We start from the raw sequence: 25028 nt of genomic DNA, 5'->3' as shown, positions 1-25028 counted from the left end.
TGTTTGATCATTGAAACTGAACTGAAACTGAGTATAATTTTGGCTGTATATGTTTGTTTTAAGTGAAATGTACCAAGGGAACTCATGAAATAGAAGACAGTTGTGTTGTCTGTAGCATTGGTACTTATCAGGATGAAGATGGACAACAGGAATGTAAATTGTGTCCAGAAAATCACTCTACACATAGGACAACAACTCAGAGTGCCAGTGATTGCATTGGTAAGACTTGAATATTGACTAAAGCTTAAACTGAGTTTGAAAAGTTGTCAAGAAGATCACACCATACATGGGATATGGGTAGTCAGCATTACACCACACATGGGACAGTAGTCAGCATTTCATGATTACATAGGTAGATTATTGAATGACTGTGTCATATGTAGTGTCTGCAGTTCTCACATAGTGTCAGTGTATTTTTCCCAAAAGTAAGATTTTACTGTATTGCTTTTTTATGTGTTCTGTTTTGCAGCACTTTGTTCTCCAGGTAGTTTTTCCAGCACTGGTATGATGCCATGTGACGTTTGTCTAGAGGATACCATAACAGCTATTTACGGTAACACTGAATGTCAGTCCTGTCCAGAAGATACTCATAGTAACCCAGAGTATACCCAGTGTATAGGTATGTAAAGCAAGCACTGAATGTCAACCCATCCTGCCCATAAAATACCCATAATAGCCCTGAGTATACCCAGTGTATATGCATGTAAGAAAGTTCTGAATGTCAATCCTGCCCAGAAGATACCCATGTTGAAATAAAGGTTTTTACTCAATTTATTTTTCAGAAAGCTGTGAAGTTGGCAGCTTTTCATCAAGTGGGCTTGAACAATGCACTGCTTGTGATGTGAATTTCTTTCAAGAGACAAGAAGAGCCACTTCCTGTGTTGAATGTGCAGACACTGAATTTACACAAGATGAAGGCGCATCGAGTTCATCAGATTGCATAGGTTAGAAGGGCACCTTTTTTGAAAAAAATGATATTTTTGCTTGGAATTTCTCCCATTTCCATTCAGGTGGAGAATATAATAAGACAGGGCTATATTTCATGCTCAGTATCACATGGTAGTGTTGTCAAGGCCTTTCCAGTCATTTCACAGTCTGTCCACGAGACCTAAGCCCAGGAATGCATAACACCTGTTCATTTACATAATGATGACATCATTGCAATTTGCAATAACTTCTGATCATGTCTTAGATACATTGTCATTTACATATTGATGACATCATTGCAGTAACGTCTGATCATGTCGTGGATACATTGTCATTTGCATATATATTACATCATTGCAATAACATCTGATCATATCTCTAGATGCATGTTTCAGTAGTCCATGTCTGAATGGAGCAACATGTTCAGCATATTCCCACACATGGCATTGTGAGTGTGCAGACAACTACTTTGGGTGAGCTAGTAAACACTTTCAGAAAATTTGTCTAAGTTGATCAAATTTTACTTATTACAATTTAGTAATTAACATTATTCAGTAAGCCAATATTAAAGTATAGCACACAAAAGCCGTACCTACCTACCTACCTACCTACTTCCAAGTTTTAAACTTTGTCACTTGAACATTTTCGTTATTTTTTACCTTTGTGATTTTGTTAATTTGTTAGCCCTGTCATATATAGTCTAGTTCTCAGAAAGACAATAGATTGTATAGTCTTGCCACTAGGGGTGCTGTTTGAAAACTGCCTTTTGACCAGAAGTGGGGGGTCATGATTGTCAAGTGCTATAGCCTCCTTTTGAAAGAAATCACTATCCATGTGTTGCACATCAAAAAATCCAAAAATCCAGCTAACCAGTTTAAACATTTAGCTAACTTTCAGATCAATGCTTTCAGGAAATCAAAGTGTATTGGCCACATCTTGTTGACTGTATCATGTATAGTACAGTCTACTGCTATGTGATTTTAGCCCTCATTTTTGGAGTCACTTGTAACACTTCTTTCAAAAATGATTGCATGGCAGGTAACCAAAATATGGCATGAGTAAGACTAGTTATGGTATGAAATGATATAATTATGTTTTGATTATTTGGTTTTATCTTTCAGAGTAAACTGTGAAAATGTTTATAGTTGCGATAATTACACTCCATGTTTAAATGGTGGTGTTTGTGAACAGACAGAAAATTCCTATCGGTGTTCCTGTCCAAGAAATTTCTTTGGTGATTATTGTGAAAACGAAAGAACTCCATGTACCACCAATCCTTGTGAAAACGGAGGAACCTGTTATCTAACAGATGATGGTGTTCAGTGTGACTGTCCTAATGATTTTACAAGTGAACTTTGTGAGCAGACTGTAAATGACTGTGCCAGCTTGCCATGTAATGCTGGTTTGTGTATTGATAATGGTTACCAGTCTGTGCAGTGTTTCTGTTTCTTTGGTTGGGGAGGCGATTTCTGTAATGTCAATCTGCGTGAGTGTTTCCTTTGAAATGTTTTGGTAAAATGTAGTAATAGTTCAGACATTTCAAACAGTGTACTCTTAGGCCTAAGTTCAATTTTAGAATAGGTGGGGTAGGTAGCTTTTTATTTATTTTTTGTGTGAGTGTCTATTTCAGGTAGTTATTTTTTTTATGTTGTTTTCCATATGGTCTCTGTATTATTGGTTTCTTCCCAACAGATGAACAGCCATTACAGATTGGAAGAACAATTTTATGTTGTCTTTTTAAGTTGGTGTCAGTTTCTGCATCCACTATTTCTCATGAGAGTTCACAATTTTTGTGAGTTTTTAATTTTTTCCTTGAATACATACCAAGTGTGGGGTGGGCAATGAAAAAGTAAGTGGTGTCAGGTAACTGGAACCAAACAATTTTTTTTAAAAGCCATATTGATGTTTCACATGACTGTGCCAGCATTTGGGATGTTGTATGTAGTTTCCTTAGGCTACATTTACATGATGATGTTTTCAAAGAAAGACGCTAAAAAGAGTCAATATAAATTTCATTTTTAATGCATTTTCATGTGTTTACAAGATAGGACAACAAACATTTTCAATTGTAACTGAGAATGGTTTTATATTTACTTTAAGAATAATAACAACAAAAGTTTAAAGTTTTTTATTTATTGAGGCACATACTACATTAAAGTGATAGGAGTGAATTTCTTTCTGATTGGAAATGTCTTCTCTTGATTTTTACAGGTGGTTGTGATTTCAACTTTTGTCTTAATGGAGGTTCATGTGTTGAGGTGGGTGTACTTGCATCATGTCAGTGTATGGCAGGATTTACTGGTTCACTCTGCCAAGTCAACATAGATGATTGTCTGGGTGAGAATTGTGATAATGGAGGTACTTGTATTGATGGCATAGATTCGTTCCAGTGTGCATGTACCTATGGATGGACAGGTTAGTTAGCAAGTCTTGCATTTCTCTGCATTTGCCACTACCAATCTGATTAAAGTGTAATTTAGGAATCAGCCCTGTTTTATCTTAAGTATGTTTGCTGTTGTCACCTCTTCTGACATGAAAACAAAATACTATATAAAGGTACTAAAGTTATATTTAAATGAAATCAAGCCAGTTCCTACATCACATTTCACTGATGCCAATATACATCTATAGTTACAGAAATCATGATTACTAGCTAATGTTACAAAATTCTAAAATGTTGTTCATTTTAAATCTATGACAAATTTCTGCATGTGAACTAAGATAGAAACTTTTGCAGTAGGCTTAATGGTTAATCTGCCAAGTGGTTCTTGCCACACAAATGCAATCTGCTGACTCAGTCATTGAAAATCAGGTTTTTTTTACCACACTTCATTGTCTGCAACTATTAACCATGAGGGAAAATCAGCATATTAGTTTGTTTCACTAACCAGGTGCACTTTGTGATGAAGTAGATATTGATCCATGTGATCCCAATGCTTTCAGTGGTTGATTTTGTTTACTCACCAGGTGCACTTTGTGATGAAGCAGATATCGATCCATGTGATCCCAATCTCTGTGTTCATGGAGTGTGCGTACAGACTGCTAATCCATCACTCTGTCACTGTCCTGGTTTTACATGTCAGTGTGATGCTGGTTTTGATGGACCACTATGTGCAGTATGTATTTTATTATTATATAAGGTTTGCATTAGTAGAGCTCATTTGTGGTCAGTTTGAAATTACATGCATTTTTCGTTCACTATAGCAGGAAATTGACAGTCTGTTATCTTCCAAAAGAGTTATACATACAGTATTCGGTGGCCATTTACACACTTCTCTCCACATCTTTCCATGTTTTCAATTGTTCCTCTGTATCCCCTCACTTTGTTGGTAGTTCTGTGTCTGTGCCAGGAGCTCTTCGGAGAACAGGCCTTGGGCGAATTATAAATTTGCTTTATTTTATTTTTATTTTTATTTTAGATTCTAACATGGTTCAATTTTATGATCATATTGACATAATTATGTGACAACAGGTGCCAATTGGTGAATAATTACCATGGGTAATGTAATTTTTTGGCCATTTGGGACATACACCAATATCACAGTTTGTTTTTTGAAAGGAAAATTCAAATAATCAAAAAAAGTGAATTTGAGAGCTAACATCATCTAGTGATCTTTTTTTTGTGCAAGTCATAATATTGTTAACATATTGACAGGTAGGATACCATAGATTGAACTGTTTCTAGCAAACACTGAATTTATATTTTGACTGGCAAAACTAACTTGTAGTGGCATCTTATGTGTCTTTATTCTTTTAGTTTGAGTTTGATGAGTGTTCTTCAAACCCATGTGCCAATGGTGGAGAGTGTACAGATCTGACTAATGATTTTGACTGTTCCTGCCCAGATGGGTTTATTGGTGCCACCTGCTCTGAAGTATTTGATTACTGTTCAACTGAAGAAGAGCCTTGCAAAAATGGGGGAACTTGTTCCAATGTGATAGGAGGAAAATTTTGCAGGTATTTTAAATTTATGACTTCCGATATTTTGTAAATATGGTATTTTTTAAAAATATGCATGCAAATTTTGTCAAATTGTACAACTGTGCTATGGCTATAAACAGCAAATTTGCATATATACCATACTGCCAATTGAATCAACAAACAATTTAAACCATTCTACAGCTATTATCATATATGTACCACATACTAGTGGTATTTTCCCTGCAGTGCAATACCGAAAAATGTGTTATTCTCCAATATTTTTCTTCGTTCCGTTGGAAAACGCTCATGTTCTAAGGTTGACACTACTCGCCTAGCAATTCATAGTGACAAAGCCCCCAATAGGTCACTCATATTTTCCTTGATTGAATGAAGAAAAATATTGGGGAATAACATCTAAGTAAACTACTCGTTTTTATGTCTACCTTGACAGCTGTACCAGTGGTTGGACTTCATCTGACTGCACTGTTAGCATAGATGATTGTATTGGTGATCCCTGTCACAATGGTGCTACTTGTGTAGATGGACATAATGACTTTACATGTGACTGTGTAACAGGTATGTGGATGCCCAAATTCAGATTAGGGGATTAAAATTTGGGTGTGAACAACAGGGTATTGTTGTTGCTGTTATGGTTTTTGTTGTGTATTATGACAAGATGCAGTCATTAAAATGCATAGCATAACTCTGTATTCCTTAAAATATAGCATCCTGCAGATTACTGTTTACTCTTCCTGTTTGATATAATCATACAGAATCCAATGAGAAACTACACATTCTACTCTTCAAGATTGCATTTTCTTGCTACATAGTTTGAATGAATGAATCAGTTAAACATACTGCTACTATAGACGCAGATGTATGAGTGTTGAACTTCTGATATCTGCATAGTGGCACGTAAACTCATTTCACTTATTAGAAAAAACATAGTAGGAAACTGCATTCAATCTTGCTATTGTAAAGTGTAGTGTGTGCATGCAGTTTCTGTACGAAACAGAAAGTAAACAGTAATCTGCAATGTCCTGTAATTAATTTTAAAAAGTAGAACAATTCAAACTAAGGCTTTTATTTTAGCCTCGAAACAAAGTACTCAACTTCTGTGGCCATCATTTTTTTTGCTTTGGAATAGCACTCCTAGTGGTCAAAGTATGACCATCATTTGTTTTGCTTTAGAATAGCACTCCTAGTGGTCAAAGTATGGCCATCATTTGTTTTGCTTTAGAATAGCACTCCTAGTGGCCAAAGTATGGCCATCATTTGTTTTGCTTTGGAATAGCACTCCTAGTGGCGAAAGTATGGCCATCATTTGTTTTGCTTTGGAATAGCACTCCTAGTGGTCAAAGTCTGGCCATCATTTGTTTTGCTTTAGAATAGCACTCCTTGTAGTCAAAGTCTGGCCATCATTTGTTTTGCTTTGGAATAGCACTCCTAGTGGTCAAAGTATGGCCATCATTTGTTTTGCTTTGGAATAGCACTCCTTGTGGCCAAAGTCTGGCCATCATTTGTTTTGCTTTAGAATAGCACTCCTAGTGTATATATTTCTTTCTTTTTCACAGGTTATGAAGGGCCAAACTGTGGCAATGATATAGATGAGTGCCAACCATCACTGGGTACTTGTAAGAATGGTGGTGTATGTATTAATTCTATGGGCAGTTACAAATGCCACTGTGTTCCAGGGTATAGTGATGAACACTGTCAAACCAACATTAATGACTGTGCAAGTAATCCATGTATGAATGGTGCTGTATGTTTAGATGGTCTAGATGAGTTTACCTGTAGTTGTACCCCATTCTATGAAGGAATCCAATGTGAAAAGGGTAAGTACAATTTGTGTACTCAGTCTAGAAGTTGTTTTTTTAATGATCCTGTGTGTTCATCTGTATGTCTGTATTGTTTTGTTTTTTTACTTTTCTCTTGTTGTCAGTACTGTATTAGAAAACTTGAAGCAAGCATTTGGCCAGACCTGACTTTGATGTATAAATGCATCTAATCAGCCAATTTGCCTGAAAACCAAAATTATACAAATTTTTGCCATAGGAAAACTTGTTCCTTGCTCTGTTGAAATAATAAAAGAAATTATTTTCAACAAGGAGTCAACAAACTTTTACTTTTCCCCTTATAGAATTTGGTGGCCATTTTGTGTTTAATATCATTATGACCTCATTTGTTTACTTGGTTTTAACTATCAGTGTAACAAAAATAACTAAGTAACAAGAAAAATGCAGGACTTTTGTTTCTGAAACACATTATTTATATTTAGTGATAAAAAAATTCTTGAGCCTTGACAAATGTTGATAAAAAATCTGACCATATTTCTGAAACCTAAATGCAAACATATTATCTCTATGTCAGTTGTAGTTTTACATTTTTCTTTTCATATGTACCTGTAGAGAAATCAGAGGACTTTGATGTGTATCTGTGTAGTACTAATAATGCAATGATTGGTACAGGAGTACTTGACTTTGGAAAGTCGGCTTTCACACTCATGTTTTGGATTCGATATGCTACCCTTAATGGCGAAGGACAACCATTCCAGTTATTGACATCACAGGATGGGTAAGAAAGATATCATAAACATCAATATTAACACAAACTTCATTTGTTGAAGACAAATCCTCCCTCCCCCTAAATGAACATGCGTCATCGATCCGTTTATATATGATGTAAACCATGACGAAAATTGTGGTGGTCACACCACCATGATCAATGCAATGGAAAATCATGATGGTAAACACATCAAAATACTACCCAAAATACGGCACTGTATGTCATATTAGCAGTAAATTTAAATCAACATCTCAATAGTAAATACAGAACCTATTATTATTGTTCAAGTGAAAGTGTGAAAGTTTCTAAGTTTGGTCAGAAGTGTGTAAATAAAGACATTGCAAATATTGTGTATTGCATTGATGCCAGACCCCCTGCCCCCATGATTGAACAAGTTCATTTATTGAGCTTGTGTGATATCATGCGATCAACCTTTAGTCACGATTTCCTCTTTCAATATATTACAGATCTAAGTTTGAAGTTCTTCTCAGCCTACCTTCATCTCCTGAGTTCACAGTTCTTCAAAGTACATTATGGCATCATGTAGCAGTGACTTGGGCCACAGACACCAATATTGTTAATTGGTACATAGATGGAAGTAATGTCTACCAATCAAATCTTGATGTTAAACCAGGAGATCAAACACCTCCATTGTAAGTTGTACATTCATTATTATTCAAACTATTTTTTTTTTTATAAGCCTAGAAAAAAAACCAATTGTTTGGTCCCGGTTACCAGACCCCACCTAGTTTTTCACGCCAACCCTAAACTATTTTTAAGTATTCGAAAAAAGAATAATAAAAATCGCGAAAATTGTGAAGTCTCTCACGAAATAGTGGATGTGGAAACTTTAATATAAAAAGACAATATAAAACAGTTCTTCCAATCTATAATGGCTGTACATCTGATGAGAAGAAACCAGTAACACAGAGAACAACAGAAAACAAAAACGAGACACTCACATATGAAAAAAAAATAAAATCGAAAGTCTACCTACCCCACCTATTCTAAAATTGAGCGTAATTGGAATCATACAATTTTTTTTTGTTAGGCCTTAGGTACATATACAGAACAATAGAAATTACACTGTTGACTAAATGGCAGCCATATTTGTAGAGAGCAATCATGATTTACTGCATAACTCAAAAACATACATAGAGAGTGAATTCAAATGTCTTCCCCCATATTATTAAGGGTAAGCTTTCTTTTAAGACCTTGAGCACTGACCTACAGGGTTGATGGTCAAAGTTAAGACATTTGTTGCATGTCACAAACACTTTGTAGTATTTATTTGTTGCTACCAATTTCATGCCATCGTTTCGTTACTTAGAGGAGAAATATTATGATATGAGGGTGACTATTAAAATGAAGTATTTGAGGGGGTCTGTGTCTTCTATGAAGATGTGTCTTTTGATTGCTAAAGGATTGATTGTGTTTTCTCTCTCTCACACCAGTGTGAAGGTAGTCCTTGGTGGTCAATACCAGTCTATAGATGATAGCAAAGCATTCCATGGTGAAATCAGTCAGTTCAATATCGATGACACATTGTGGACGGCCAATGATATTTCACAACTTGCTGGTAGTTGTACAGTTGGTAGTATTGGACATGTGGTACGCTGGTTGGACTTCCGAGCAGATTCTGCTGGTTGTACATATGTTGTAGAGCCATCGCTGTGTGGAGATAGCAGTGAATGTCCTCCTAGAGTTTTCTACCAGGGAAATGCTTGCCAATTTGATGAGATAGGTAAGAACTTTTTTATATATTATGTACACAAATGATTTCCAAAGCATTGATCCTAGTAGTTTGCTTTTTAAATTTTCTGATGCTGCTGCCATGCTTATTCTCATGAATAATGCAGACTCTGTGAATGGGTATAGAAATCCAGTCACACATTCTTCTGAGTGGTGTACTACAAACTTCTTGGAGTTAAATGTGTATAAAACTAAAGAGATGATCATGACTTTCATCAAAACACTAGTGCTGTGCCTAATAGCCCCACTGTGATTAATGGTGAGCCTGTTAAACAGGTGACAATTTTATCTTGGTTTGACCCTTGATAATAAACTCTCATTTACACTTCATACTACAGCTGTCCAAAAGAAGTGCCAACAGTGTTTACACGTGATTCGCCCGTTGCGCTCTTTCAATGTAGATGCTAAATGGCTTCTATTAGTCAATCATAGCATTATTAAACTTATGACATTTGTTATTTCCCTCTGTTCTCTGTCATCAATCGAAACAAACTTGTGAAAATTTCTTTCACTGCTGCTAAAATTGTGGGCCTGCCTACTCTTGCTTTCTCCAACCATACTGATCATGCAGTACTGTGCAAGGCACTTGTGTGATTGCTGTTAACAATAACATCCACTTAATGCATTTTTTGATATTCTCCCATTCATGCTTTTGGTAAGCTGAGCGCTTTCGACAGCAAACAGTCAGTCTTGTTCATTCATGATAGATGGCACTGTTCGTGATCATGGAGAATGCTCCCGTAGATCTTAGGGAGAAAGTACCGTACCACATCTCTGTTCAGGCTGTTAGGGCCGCTCTTGATGCAAATAGCCTCCTTGATACCACGCTTCTGCTAGTTAGACTTTCTATCTAGGACTTAACATCACTCCAATGGATCTGCTGTCCTTTCTTTTGGATGTGTTGTGCTCCTCCCGATGTATTGGCTGTGCTAGTTGGCTACTGCAGTCGCGTCTATACTGTAGTTACGCGTGTGTGCTTTAGGTCTCACTGACAAGGTGCGTTCTGATTCATGTATATATTCATGATTGTATAATTATATTTTTATATTACGTGACTATGATGTTGTAGTTTTTGGTGTTATTACACTTTTGTGTGTTTTTAACCCAACAGAGGAAATCATAGGGTGGGGGAGGGGCTAGGTACATTTAGCCCTGTGTGTCCACCAGTGCATCTACATATGCACATCACTTTGTTTCAAAAACTTGTTGTAATGATAGGCAGCCATATTTGTAGTACAAAATTTGCAATATGAATTATTAAGTTGAAATGTTGAGGCATATGTCAAATTTGATGAAGACTATTTTCTTTACAGATGTCACACCTCCAGAACTAGTTCCTGGCACTTGTCCAGACACGATCCAAGTCATCGATCCAGACAATCACCTAGTCCAGGTCATCTATAATGAACCTCAGTTTGTTGACAATGTCAATGTTACTGATATTACTTGCACTATACCATCTAGTACTGTGCTTGCTTATGGAGTCTATGAGAGTTCTTGTGTTGCTTATGATGATGATGGTAATCATGCTGTGTGTACTTTCATGGTCTATGTACTCCGTAAGTATCAGTATTGTCAACTTTGATTTACAAAATTTAGTCTTTATAAATTACAGTTACAACACTATAAGTTTTGGTTGACATTTTTTCTGCAATTGTGGATTTGTCAGCCATCTTATGACCTTAGACTGAATGAAAGTCTGATGGCTTGCAAACTCAACCTTTGATTACTATGACAGAACTCCGATGACACATAAGTGCAAGTGTGGCGTACTCGTGATATTTGCACTAGTGCTTGCAGTGTTCTCTGCATCCATACTTTCATGAATGTAGCGATTGAAAGGGCAGCAGAAACCACTGCAAGCATGTGTGCAAATAAGTACTCCACACTGAAACTCATATGTCATGGGGTTCTGTTATTATTGCATATGTTTATCTGAAATGGCAATTTCCATAAAAATCGTAAAAATCATCATACAATTTCATGTGTAGCAAACTATCACATCCTTATTTGTGTATCATTTGTATGAAGGTATGCAATGATGTATACGGTATTGCGCTGCAGTGAAAATACCACAAGTATGCACACACACCAGTGCAAGTAATCTCTGGTACATATGTAATGATAGCTTGAATCTTTGATGACTTCAGATCAATTGAATGTGAAGGTTATAAACTACAAAAAGTGTTAGGGAGAGGTCAATAGGTCAGGTCAAATAATTAGCATATTCCAACCATAGATTCAGTGCAAAAATGTTTGTAAGATTGAACTTTAGGTGAGATAAAAACATTTGCCTGGTAGAGCTATAGAAGATGTCAGGCCTGGGAAAAAGAGTATCCTATGTAATCCTTATGGTGCTACTAATAAGATAATACTAATATGACAACCTGGGGTTGAATTATAGGTCTTTAAAGGCCCATGACTCAATCCCAGGTTCTAACATTATTGTTATCTTATCAGAAGCCACTATAAGGATTACATAGGATCATTCTTTCTTTTGGACCAACTTTTTCTTTATCTTTAACGGGCATTGTTTTTTATACCTAACTGTTATTCACAATAGCTGTGTATGTCTTTTTTACCCTACTTCAGCACATGCCTGTGAAGACCCAGCAGCCCCTGTACAAGGTAGTAAAACCTGTGGTGTGTGGCAGCATGGACAGTTCTGTAACATTGCCTGTAATGAAGGCTACTATTTCACAGCCCAGCCAGCACCTTACTATGTATGTGGTAGGGAAGGTGTATGGGATGCACGTAGTCCAGATGAAGTCTTTACTTTCCCAGGATGTGCAGGTATGGATGAATCCTTAAGGTCCAATATCAGACAAGGAATCAAACATTTGCATGGAAGAACTTTAGAAAAAGTGGGTCTAGAACAACAGAATGGTTTTATGTAATCCTAATAGTGCCATTGATTCAATAACATTGACGCAAGGACTTGGGATTGAATCCCTGGCCTTAAAACAACAACAGTAAGAAATACATGACAAAGCACTTGAATGTATACTCCAGCCCAAGTCCTGTAAAGACCAGGTAGCTGTCAGTCTGTTTGTGTCTATTTCAACATGAAACCTTGTGATCAGTCTCACTGATCTTGATACATCGTACGTTTAATAGCATTTACAAGCTAAGACGAAATCTCCCATAATCCTATGCACCTCCAGAGGCTCCAATAGACAGTATTCACCCAAAGCCATCGAATAATTATAAAGGGGCATTGTGTTGTTAGGGCTGTACCAAGAGTATGAGCACTACACTTGCACACAATATGGGCAATATGTATATAAAACATTGGCATCAAGTATTTTGTTTATTCTTATCAATAGATGCAGAGACACCTGGTATACAAGTATCTGGAACCCTGAGCTACACTGTAGCTACATGTGATTCTAATGGAGCTAATCAAGAATTAGTGGATGCTTTCAAAGAAAAAATCAATCACTTTAATGGTGTATTAAACCATGAAGTGTGTGGTGCCATTGTGTGTGATTTCTCTACTCTTAGAGTCACATGTGGGACAACAAATAGAAGGCGGAAGAGAAGCCAAATTGCTACCATTGATTTCACTTTCCTCAGTGTGTATGTAATCTTTATGTATTTTAACAGCATTTACACTTTTAATGGACAGGATAAATGTAAAAATAATGCTTGTTTATGTGTACATTAAGCATAGATAAAGGAGTACAGACTCCCCTCGATGCTCTCACAGCCTCGGGAGCATCACTAGCAGCGTTTTGTTTACTTTCAATGTTTGTAACAGGTTCCGTTGATCTATGGTCTGATGACACCAGTTGTAAACCATTATCATAATCTATAGTTCCTTCTTTCAGCACAGGTACAAACTAATGGCCACTCATGGTAAAGGAAACTCATTAGTATGCTAGGGAGTCTTTCCCTTATTTTAACACATTGGCTGATAGTAACTCCCTAGCTTGGCTATTACTTTACTAGTTAATCAGTTATTTTCCTTCTTTCATTCCAGGACAACTGATATAGGTGATCAGAATATTGGTGATATGTTAGATGAGGCTGTATATAATGGTACCATGGATATTGATGACAATTCTGCAGATTATGAAAGCTTTGAGTATGAAGTAGTTATCAAGTGTTCACTTGGACAAGTTCAGTATAATGGTCTGTGTGGTAAGTAGTTATCAAGTGTTCACTTGGACAAGTTCAGTATAATGGTCTGTGTGGTAAGTAGTTATCAAGTGTTCACTTGGACAAGTTCAGTATAATGGTCTGTGTGGTAAGTAGTTATCAAGTGTTCACTTGGACAAGTTCAGTATAATGGTCTGTGTGGTAAGTAGTTATCAAGTGTTCACTCGGACAAGTTCAGTATAATGGTCTGTGTGGTAAGTAGTTATCAAGTGTTCACTTGGACAAGTTCAGTATAATGGTCTGTGTGGTAAGTAGTTATCAAGTGTTCACTTGGACGAGTACAGTTTAATTGGCAGTGTTGTAAGTAGTTATCAAGTGTTCACTTGGACAAGTTCAGTATACATGTAATATGTCTGTGTGGTAAGTAATTATCAAGTGTTCATCTACACTGGCAGCAGTCGCTTGTGTTATTTGTCTGTTGTCATTGTAATGATAGAAATAATTTGTAAATTTTCACAATTTTATCAATATTAATAATGTTGTATCAGTATCAGTAAATCAAATGTTAACCACAGTCAATGTACTTGGCCTAATCAAAGAGTACAGTGATTTTGTTTGGACATTTTGGTCAGATTTAAGAAATATATGATTGGGTCAATCATAAGAAATAGCAAATTGAGTAGCCTAGATCAATGCAATGTACCCTGAGAGTCAGTTAAGTTTTGACTCTTTTTTTTTCCAGTGTATTGCCCCCAAGGAGAGTTCCATGATGTGACTAGGGATACATGTAAGAAGTGTAGTGTTGGGGAATATCAAGAGAGCCAAGGCCAAACTGAATGTATACCATGTAGCGTTGGAAAGACAACAAGGGGTAAAGGTGCCACATCGCAATCTATGTGTCTAGGTAAGTTGCATTTGTCATAATTTGTTTTTACATAAAATGCATCTCAGGGATGAACTTTCCAAATCATCAAGTTCTTCAATTTTCTCGAAACTTTGCCATATAGAAGCTTGATCCTGGGCCTTTTAAAACTATAAATTAAAGAAATTTGGGGTTTCACCATCTTGTTTTCAAGGAAATTGTCAATCTTTTACTTTCCCATAACACAGTATCAGGTGACCATATTGGAATCTAAAATGAAAAATTGTTTGATATCATTTAGATCTCTGTTTCCAAAACTCATATGTGTTCCAAGATTTTTTTGTCATTGATTTTCACTGAAAATATGTTTGAGGTTCCTTTAAAAAAAGACAAAACAGAAGCTAAATTTTAAAGAGTTTATTTCTGAAGCACATTCAATCCTTAAGAAGTACTGTAACATCTTGAAATTGTGATTGCATTTGGAGTGCTGATTTCAGGGTTGGACTCAAAAATCCATTTGATTGTTTTATTGTACCATATTATTCAATGGCTATACTTCTATGACATTACAATTTGTGTTCTGGTATTGTAAGAAGTGTTGATTGCACAGTAGGTAGTTCCTGTACATTTGGTATTATGAAATACGTACTGGTGATTACTTGCACTGGAGCTAGTGTGCATACACTAGTGGCATTTATAATGACATGTACTGGTGATTACTTTCACTGTAGTGTGCGAACACTAGTGGTATTATGGCATACGTACTTGTGATTACTTGCACTGTAATGAGCACACACTAGTGGTATTATGAGATACGTACTGGTGATTTCTTGCACTGTAGTTTGCGCATACTAGTGGTATTATGACATACGTTCTGGTGATTACTTGCACTGGAGACTGGCTCACTAGTGGTATTATGACGTATATGCCATACACACTACATAAAACCATATCAAGGATATTGGGGTGTCAAATAAAGCTATAAAGGGCACATCTGAGTTTAAGTGTTTTGGGGATGCAATTAATTTTTGTTAAAAGGTACTCACAGTATTCTACTTACTCAGATGTATATACTTAACCACCACTAGAAATTGACTTTATGCAAACCACGTACTTGGAAATAACCTATAAACAATCCGATAACATAATTTATCTTATGTATCAAAAATGTACAGGAACTACCTACAGTTCTAACAATACCAGAACACAAATTGTAATGTTGTAGAAAGCATGCATAGCCATTGTATACTATGGTACAATAAAACAATGAAATGGATTTTTGAGTCCAACCCTTAAATCAGTACTCCCACAGTGACTGCAATCACAATTTCAACCTGTTACTGTACTACGTATTGACAGAATCTGTTACTATTTAACATGTACAGTGTCTGATTATTGGTATTTTAACAATTTTCAGTGAATCTATTGTTGGTTGTCTTGTCGAAAAAAATGATCCCAGTTGCTTCACATACAGTGCAGCATTAAGATTGTCAACAACAAAAACTTCATCCTTTTGGGTTCATATTTCTGTAAAAATTTTAGCATTTCACTTATTATTGTTTTTGCATGCACATGTTTTGTAATGATATAATTTCTTGCAGATAAATGTCATGAAGGAACATTCTACAAAGATGGTCATTGTACTTCATGTCCTCTTGGTATGTACCAAGATGAAAGTGGTAAATTTACATGTCTAGCATGCCCTACTGGGACTTCAACTAACAGAGATGGTGCCACATCATTCAGTGAATGTATAGGTATGTGACTTTATTAAAGGCTTGAGGGTCAAAATGGGGAAGGGAACTCCTCATCCCCGTCAATATTATATCAAGTGTATGGTATGTCTTTTACCAGATAACCAACTATGGGTTGTTAGATCAGGTTTTTAGTTATTGGAAGTATCTTCCAAGGCAGGTTCAAACTTGATTATGTTGTGTGGTAATTATATAAAAAGACTAACTTTAAAGCCAGTTAGCCACGTGACTGTTTTGTCAAGGTGATTCACCCTAGCTGGTATCAAGGTTAGATTTTGTTGGGAAGCAATATTGGTGATATGCCCCCCGGGTCAATAGCTGTTGACCCTTCTTTTAATTTGGGTTTCTTCATCAATCATCAATCATCAATCCCAAGTTCTTTTAGTAGTGTTATCTCAATAGTGGGGGTCATAAGGATTACATAGGATTATTCTTTTGTTCTAGACCAACTTTTTCTATATCTCTGCCAGACACCTGTTTTTTACACCTAGAATTTAACACTAATGTCAACCGAGCCTTTAACACAGTGACACTATTGTTCTCCAACGGATGTTTTCCAGAAAAAGGCTTCAATTAAGATCAGTACAGTGCAAAACTGGTAGACAACTCTCACGGTTTTGTAATCAGGTATAATTAAGATAGACAGTCTTTAATACATAATACTAAATTAACAGTAATTTCTTTTGAACACCGAAAACCAAACATGGCCCAGTAACTGTCAACACAGTCTGACAATAGAGACATAATGCAGAACTGTTGTCAATCTATTCAACATATTTTCTGACAGTGTACTTTTGTGTGCTGTGTGTGTGTGTGCCTGTTGTTACTGGATGATAACATTTTTTTCTACAGTGTACTTCTGTGCGTGTCTCTGTGTTGTTACTGGGTGGATATGTATTTGTCCAGTCTCCATTGTACTTGCAAGATCACAGTGTATAACTCAGTGAATAGGCAACTCCTTGGGTATTTGTCCTCAGCCATTTACACTTTACACGTACATTGTACATTCAAATGTATGTAAGGGAAGTTTCAATGAGTGTCCAGTGTTTGTCAAGGCGTAGACACACCTTATTAAAAAAATAAATATACAAAGGACAAAGAGGATAAAGTGACCTAAGGGTCAATGTCTTTGTTTATTGCGTCAGATTATTTTTTCCTGATTCAGCATTCCATTTTCTATCATTTAAAGGAAACACCATTGTTTAATTTACCTTAAAACAACAATCATAATTATTCATATTGTGTTATAATATCTATGGTTGCGGACTCCCACAAGACAAGGGTGGCCACTGAACAATGAATGAATGAGGAGTAAGTTTCAACTTAGTGATTCTCGGTAATGGCACATAATGTGAGCGACATAAACTCAAAGTTTACTAAAGATATCCAAAGTTTACGATTTACAATCCTCTTTAAAGTTAGCGTATTGTGCTAAACAGTACAGCCAAGATTTTATCACATAGAAAACTTTACAATGGATTCAACACCTGAAAAGAAAATGGTGCAGTCCACTTTTTATTAGCATGACGTTATGATTGGCCAAGTTTGAAAAAAGTCGTACTGAATTAGGCCAAAAAAAATAACTGTGTGTTTCTTACAACATGTCCTAAAAAAATATGGTAGGTAGGTTGGAATTTTATTTTATTTTATCTTTTTAATTGTTTTTTTTTATTTTTGACAAATATTGTTTCAACCCAAAACTAAAGAAAACGATGGTCAGAATACACACACGCATTATTAAAGAAAACACATGTGCTTGAAGGTCAAGAAAACAAAGAATTTTTTTTCTTTTTGAAATGTTAAGGTCAGTGGCTTAAACTAAGGGTCGATTGGACTATCGAAACACCCAACTTTTTTTATTTTGCCTTATCATGGAATTGTTTGAATATCATATGGCAACCCTTTCTTTTTCAATGTCTTTTATCTTAACATCTTAAAAAAAGTGTGAGTACATCTTAGTGGTGCTTTCAGTTCATAGTACTTCTAGTTCTAACACTCATAGAGCTCCAGAAATGGTAGTTGAAATGTGAAAGATACCATGTTCCATTTGTATTAAAGGCCTTCTTCAAATTAGGATTAAAATCTTGGTGTGAAATATGGTTGCTTGACAGAGCTAAAGAAAACGTTGATCCAGAACAATAGAATGATACCAGGTAGTCCTTATTAAAGATAACACTAATGTGAAGACCCGGGATTGAAACATATCCCTTTAGGCTTTAAGCAATCATTTTTGTTTAGATATGCACTTGTGGTGTTACCACTTTTAATACCAGCTCAGATTTGTAACTCTGATCTGGCCGTAGATAGCTTCTATTTTTTACTGTCAGCTTCAAGAAATATATGATGCTGGTCATGCCATATTCAGCATAATTGAAATGGGTATATTAAAGCTCCTTTTGCTGCAACTTGAATATTTTATTTTAATAAACTACTTTGTTACATGTAATGATTTACTTGTAATATCGTCCACTCTGAAAAGTATTACATCACCTATGGGTAAATGTATTTGTGTAGCTGTACACATATATCCGATATGCAATATATCCACCTTAAGAACAGCGCCCCATTGCAGTCACAATTTTAATCTATTACTATGCTACTTATATGTAAATGCCACTCAAATTTAATACCTGCTCCTTTTTACCAAACTTCCCACACTGGTGTCTATTTTGAGGAGTTACCGCCCTGTCAGCTCAGTCAAATACCATTGACTTTAATAGTAGAGTATTAAAACGTTCCAATGTATTGGAAACTATGCCAGCTTTATCTGAATTTAATACCCTCTCCCCATCACCAGAGTTTCCAGACCTTAGCAAAAAACACCGCAAAGTATTTATTTTTTAGGAGTTACGCCCTAACAGGACAGTCCTTAGTATCACGTTTTATGCAACTGTTTGACAAAGTGTCATCAACAAACAAGTTATAAACAGGACACACCCAAAGTCTATGAATGTAACACCTGTTCTTGTCAGGAAGCTAAATCAGTACTTCTTGTTCTATTAATTGATATGCTGTCATGTTTCAAGGAGATAGTATGAACAGAAGCATGAAATGAAAATGGGTCAATCTTATTTGTGCATGATTTTTATTAACACAACTGAATAGTTCAGTAGACCTCTAGGGATTATTCTGGATGTCTGACGGTGTATGCAAGTGTGTGTATGTCTGTCTGTCTGCCTGTCTGTCTGTCTGTCTGTCTGTCTGTCTGTCTGTCTGCTTATGTCTGTCTTTTTGTTAAAAGTTTTGAAGACATCTTCTCTAATATTGATCTTTGCCAAGTCATGTCACTTTGCTAGTTCGTACACACAGATATATAGATGAAATTTTGCAAATTTAAAATAAAATTAACAGGATCTGGCATCATTTTGGCTTAAAACAAGATCAAAATTAATCAAAAATGATTGTGTATCTTGGTAAGTATATGACACTAGATGTTTGATATTTGGCATGTAGTATGCTCATTTTGGGATGGAAAGTGTCTTATGCAAATAAAGTGAATATGGCAATAGATATGCAAAGTAGTTAGGAAAATGGGAACAATACAGATGAATGCTTCAAAAGTCTTCTTCTCTGAAGCTAAACATAAAGCCAATATGCCACATGGTTAATTTATTAATACAGATGTGTAGATGAAAGTTTGTGAGAATAACATTGCTCTGATTAGACCTCTAGATTTGGGGTGACAGATATCAAAATTGGCCAAAAATGTGAGTCTTAGAAATTATTTTCACTTTGTTTAATATTTGACATGTAGCTATGAGTTTGTAGAAAGATATTTAAAAAGTATTCAAATCAGGCATCAGGGTAGCATTAAAATTAAATAGTAATAACGACTATTTAGATGTTATTCCCAATATTTTTCTTCGTTCAGCCAAGGAATATATGAGTGACCTAAGTGGACCTTGTCACTACGAGTTGCTAGACGAGGTCACAAGTATTTTCCCACTGAATAAAGAAAAATATTGGAGAATAACATAATTATACCAGTGCCAGTAATATCAAAGAAAAATGGGGAGAAAGTAATGGCAATTTTGAATGTTTTGACTCATATTTCGAACACAGCAGAACCAATGACATAGACATCCATTGTCGTGATGTAGAATGATCATAGTATATATTCCATATTTTTTTGTTCAACTTGGCTTGTGCATGGTATAATACGTATTGTTCAAATGTTTTGTTTTCCTGTAGAGGTGTGTTTGGGTGCAGGACAGTATCTTGGTATCAGTGCTATTTGTGAGTCTTGTCCAAGAGGCACATACAGCATAGAAGGAGAAACATATTGTAGGCAGTGTCCATATCAAACCACCACTAGTGAACCAGGATCAGTATCACTAGATGACTGTAAACAAGGTAAGATTTGTAGGGAAGAGCTCACAGCTTGTCCATAGCTTTGTATGATAAAACACGGTGTCCATAGCTTTGTAGGGAAGAACAGTCACATGTCCATAGCATTGTAGCATAGAACAGACTGTACATTGCTTTCTAGTGAACAACAGTCATATGTCCATAACTTTCTAGGAAACAAACAACAGTCACATGTAAATAGCTCTGTAGGAAATAACAGTCACTTATCCATGACTTTGTAGGGAATAATATAGTTTTATAGGGAATATCAATTTTTCCATAGCTTCGTTGGGGCAAGCGGCCACAGTTCCATAGCTATTAAAGTAGGAAACATGTCCATGATGATTACCATTATATGACTGCAACAGAGTATGATAAGGTGTATAAGGAAGAACATAATATAAATTAAATGTACTTTGTAACAATGATACAGTGGGAGTTGGAAATTCTTCTAATAAACTTGTGTATGAGGGTAAACCACCCTTTTAGATAGAGACAAAATATTTTTGCGTCAAAATTATGTTATGTACCACCTAAAGGTTTTCTTGATGAACCAGTTGCTTGTCAGTTTCATTGCTGAGATTCTAAGTTAACATGAGATGGAGTAATCAATGAAAATTATTATTATAGTAGTAGTTGTATGTAATCAGACATTTTGAATAGGGGTCTACATTGCTTTCAAATGTCTTCTGCATTCAGATCCATGTGAAGATTACTGTCTAAATGGTGGTGACTGTACATTGGATGACTCAAACGTTCCACAGTGTGCATGTCTTAATGGCAAGACTGGTGTCAAATGTGATATGATAACTATACCAGGTAAGGATGATATCATAGTGTGTGATGGGTGGTATTAGTATGTGATATGATAGCTGAATCAAGTAGGTGATGTCATAGTGTGTGATATGATAGCTATACCAGGTAAAGGTGATGTCATAGTGTGTGATATGATAGCTATACCAGGTAAAGGTGATGTCATAGTGTGTGATATGATAGCTGAACCAAGTAAAGGTGATGTCATAGTGTGTGATATGATAGCTATACCAGGTAAAGGTGATATCATAGTTACATAATAACACATGATACCAAGGGCAATATCACGATTTACTGCCCATCCGAGGGACGAGGGTAGCCAATGAATTGTGATATTGCCATTGCCAATCATGTATTAATTATTTTATTACATTATTTGAAGCTTGCCTTATGACTCATTGTCTCTAAATAAAGTTTAAGTACTATTTCAAAAAGTGATCAAACCCAGACCTAGGCTTAATCTGAGTAATGGCAAGAGGCTAGCCACTGACAATAAATTTTAAGTCACTCTGTGTTGTGTTTTTTTTTCACAGAGACAAAACAGAAAATGGAGGGGTATATAATTGGTATAGTAATAGGTGTTGGTGGTGGAGTGATTCTGATAATTGTAGTCACTGTGCTTGCAAGGAAGTAAGTATAATGAAAAGAATGTTGTCATTAAACTATTTCACATTTATAAACATTCAAACATTTGACTTTGTGCCATTGAGTGGTGGATACATCTCTTCCAGCGGCTCACATTGAACCTTGTTCAAAGAAAATACACCATGAAATGTGACTTCTTAACTAAGCTTTCTCAGTGTTACAAAATTGGAATTTGTAATTTAATTCTATTTGAGGAGTTGGACTGACATGATGTTTATAGGAATTTTCAGTGGTTGAATTGACCAAGAATTTGTGATGTGTCTTTTTTCAACTATTTCAGTGTCAGAAAAGAATAATAATTGAAAACGTATGTATAGCCATGATCATTTGTATTAACTAAAACATTATGTCGACAGTGTAAGTTTTTTCATTCATTAATCATTGCTTTGGTATTATCTTGTGCTACAGATACAGCCATCCTGTATCAAAAAGAAGACAACACAAAGAAGAACAAAGAAGTGAGACGTATGCTCTCAGACCAAGGTTTTCTGATCCAGTGATAGTTCCACGGGCAGGACCAGTCTTGGTCACAAGTCATCACACTGCACCATTTCCTTTAGTGTCAGAAGACAAGTTCCACTATAATTATGCATATCAAGATGATAGAGAAATAGATTTCAGTAGCTCATCAGATGGGGCATGTTCCTTCACAACAGATAATACAGGTTCTTCATCCTTCGATTGGATTCGTGATGATCCAGGGCTTCTCAACATGCCATCTGATGAAGTGGAAATTGCTAATGGTGTGAAGGTCCACTATTATTGAAGTCCCATGTTTGAATCCTATAGTATTAGATTGTACTAACTTATTAGTCAAACTTTAACAACTGTGTTCGGATTATGATTAAAAATCTGTGGTGTGAAAAAGTTATTTGGCAGAGCTTTAGAAAATGCTGGTACCACATTAAATTATTCCAATAGACATACTGATATTATCTAAACAGGCAGTCATTAACTTTGAATATAGACTTGTGAACATGCATAAACAGAGAGTGGCATACTTATCATAGTGCCATTTAATGAATACATGTGTGTGTGTGTGTGTGTGTGTGTGTGTGTGTGTGTGTGTGTGTGTGTGTGTGTGTGTGTGTGTGTGTGTGTGTACATTACACAACAAAAGAATGATAGCTCATCCTGTAGCCCGGTTATACAATACCATTAATACAAGAACCTGGGATTGAAACTCAAGTCTTTAAGGATTATATTGATGATTCATTCCTTTGTTCAGGATCAACATTTACTGTGACCCTGCAAGTTTGAATGGATTTCTCAATGACATGTAGATTCCTTGAGTGCAGGGAAAATACTTGCCAGGCCTAGAGGTGGCACCTGATAAACAGAAATCACTAATAAGGTAATAATGGTGAAGCTAAGGTATATGATAGAGGAAACAAATGAATAAACATTTGAACAAAATAGCTGATTACAAACACCTATTAAAATATCCCCAAAATGATGCATAATTAATAATTTGCCTTTGGACAATTTGAAGTCTCATTGCACTAGGCTTGACATACCAAGATGAACAGCATCATCACAAGACAAGCCTCTGGTGTTTTCAATATTTCAGTAGTTATGTTGTGAAGAAATGCTGGTCATTTCCACATCTTAGATTAGTATATGTATATTTAACATTTCAATCTTTGTGATAAGATTTACTGTAGCTTAAAGGTACTGCCATAGAAATAACTTTGAAGAAGGTAAGATGTCTGTTTGTGGGGGGAGGGGGGATAGCCTGTAATTTATTCATACTTCATTTTTGGATTCTTTCAGAATCGGATACATTCCATATTTGTATGTACGCAAAAGAGATCATATCATTAACTTGTGTCTGTCAGGTACAAAGTATAAACTTTGAAATGCTTTAAATTAGAATTTTTTTTCATAAAGAATAATTATGTAATATTGCCATTATCTGATTTTGAAATTTCCCACCTAATATAAAAATACAAGCAGCTGACTTTAATTACAACTCATGCGGATACATAATCAAAATTTTTGTTGATAAGAAAGGTAAAAATTTATATAAATAGTGTAGATTTTGAACTTTTGTAATTAATGTTCTGTGTCGTATTCCCAAGTTAATTTGACATGCTCAGGTATTCTTGAGTACAGTTTTAATACAGATTGTCTTATTCCAGATAGCCATCATATTATACTGAGTGGTTTGACTTGGAAAGTGATCTCATCTCCACTCAGCCTGTGACCTTTGTATTACCAATTTCAGTATATTTCATGGATACTATGTGTCAAAGCTGATTGGCTGAATATGTCATGTGATGTTGTCTGGTTGATAGTTTAGTGAGTTTGTAGGCTAGAACACTTACCAGGTTTGTCTCCCAGTCTTCTATGAAGACTGTATTCTAAACGATGTTCATATCAATGAACTATGTATGTGTATGAGTACTTTCATTGTTTTCAGTCCCCACTGTCCAGAATCCTTCAATTATATCGTTTCTTAACGTGAAACAGTTTTTCTTATATTTGAAATACTACCGACATTAGTTGAAACCAAAACTATCAATAATCATTATCTAAACTTTACTTGCAAGCACTTTTTATTGCTGTCGTCCCAAAATCTCTTCCAAGTCATAAAATCTTCAGTGTTTTCAATCTTCAATATTCAGTCCTCATAAGTATTAGTATACATTATGTATGACTGTCTAGAGGCTATCTGTTGACTTTGAATCTCTTGCAGCATCAAGTGGATGTGGGTAGAATTACTACTAACAGCTGTATTTACACCACCTGATCATGTTATCACATCCACATGTGATATACATGCAAACTTGAAGGTGGTGTTGTGATGTAAACCTAATTTACATATCAGGATCATGTTTTTGTTGAATTACCCAATTACAGCCTAATGACAGGTACCTGTCAATGTGTGTGATGGATTACTACTGACATGCGCTGTGTGTTCTCACTTTTGTTAGCAAGTTGTCAAGTTAGCTTTCACTTGGTATGACTAACCATTGGTAATGATTGCTAGATTCAAAAGTCAACAGCTAGATTCTAGTGTAATTATGTATATGTATTGTGTACACTAACTTTTAACCAAATATGTAGCCTCAGTGACAGACCATACTAGTGAGACTTATATCCATATGTTAAACAAAGCAATTTGTTACATGTATGTCATTATATTGTACAGTACTTATATGTTTCTTTGATTATAAATGCCCCAGCTCATGTATAATTTACCTCCATGACAAATTCTGGTATAATTCAAATTCTACGAAAATTAATGTTTAAGACACATAACTAGCTAGTGCACAATTGGAGGTCAAATTAATATTCAAAATTCAATTTTTTATGGAAAGTATAAATATCTAGTGCAC

At 35.6% G+C, this 25028-nt stretch overlaps 1 protein-coding gene across 1 annotated transcript in view; it reads left to right on the top strand.

Annotated features, from left to right (window-relative positions):
- LOC144452453 (uncharacterized) overlaps nucleotides 1-22731 on the top strand; it is a 30616-nt gene extending 7885 nt beyond the window's left edge. The window contains exons 10-32 of the mRNA XM_078143551.1: nucleotides 64-219; nucleotides 470-619; nucleotides 783-944; nucleotides 1310-1400; nucleotides 2049-2413; nucleotides 3139-3342; nucleotides 3895-4043; nucleotides 4685-4884; nucleotides 5300-5424; nucleotides 6423-6683; nucleotides 7257-7422; nucleotides 7881-8066; nucleotides 8868-9157; nucleotides 10479-10724; nucleotides 11758-11958; nucleotides 12492-12744; nucleotides 13148-13308; nucleotides 14009-14170; nucleotides 15730-15885; nucleotides 20074-20235; nucleotides 20929-21048; nucleotides 21576-21672; nucleotides 22096-22731. Of these exons, the coding sequence (XP_077999677.1) occupies nucleotides 64-219; nucleotides 470-619; nucleotides 783-944; nucleotides 1310-1400; nucleotides 2049-2413; nucleotides 3139-3342; nucleotides 3895-4043; nucleotides 4685-4884; nucleotides 5300-5424; nucleotides 6423-6683; nucleotides 7257-7422; nucleotides 7881-8066; nucleotides 8868-9157; nucleotides 10479-10724; nucleotides 11758-11958; nucleotides 12492-12744; nucleotides 13148-13308; nucleotides 14009-14170; nucleotides 15730-15885; nucleotides 20074-20235; nucleotides 20929-21048; nucleotides 21576-21672; nucleotides 22096-22453 (4421 nt within the window). The 3' untranslated portion in view covers nucleotides 22454-22731. The remainder of the gene's footprint in view (nucleotides 1-63; nucleotides 220-469; nucleotides 620-782; nucleotides 945-1309; nucleotides 1401-2048; nucleotides 2414-3138; nucleotides 3343-3894; nucleotides 4044-4684; nucleotides 4885-5299; nucleotides 5425-6422; nucleotides 6684-7256; nucleotides 7423-7880; nucleotides 8067-8867; nucleotides 9158-10478; nucleotides 10725-11757; nucleotides 11959-12491; nucleotides 12745-13147; nucleotides 13309-14008; nucleotides 14171-15729; nucleotides 15886-20073; nucleotides 20236-20928; nucleotides 21049-21575; nucleotides 21673-22095) is intronic.
- Nucleotides 22732-25028: the final 2297 nt, after the last annotated feature.

This window comes from Glandiceps talaboti, chromosome 22, assembly GCF_964340395.1.
Source record: "Glandiceps talaboti chromosome 22, keGlaTala1.1, whole genome shotgun sequence".
In the NCBI taxonomy this organism is placed as follows: Eukaryota; Metazoa; Hemichordata; class Enteropneusta; family Spengelidae; genus Glandiceps; species Glandiceps talaboti.
The sequence above is the reverse complement of the archived record's forward strand: the minus strand, read 5'-3'. Positions and strand labels throughout refer to the sequence as shown.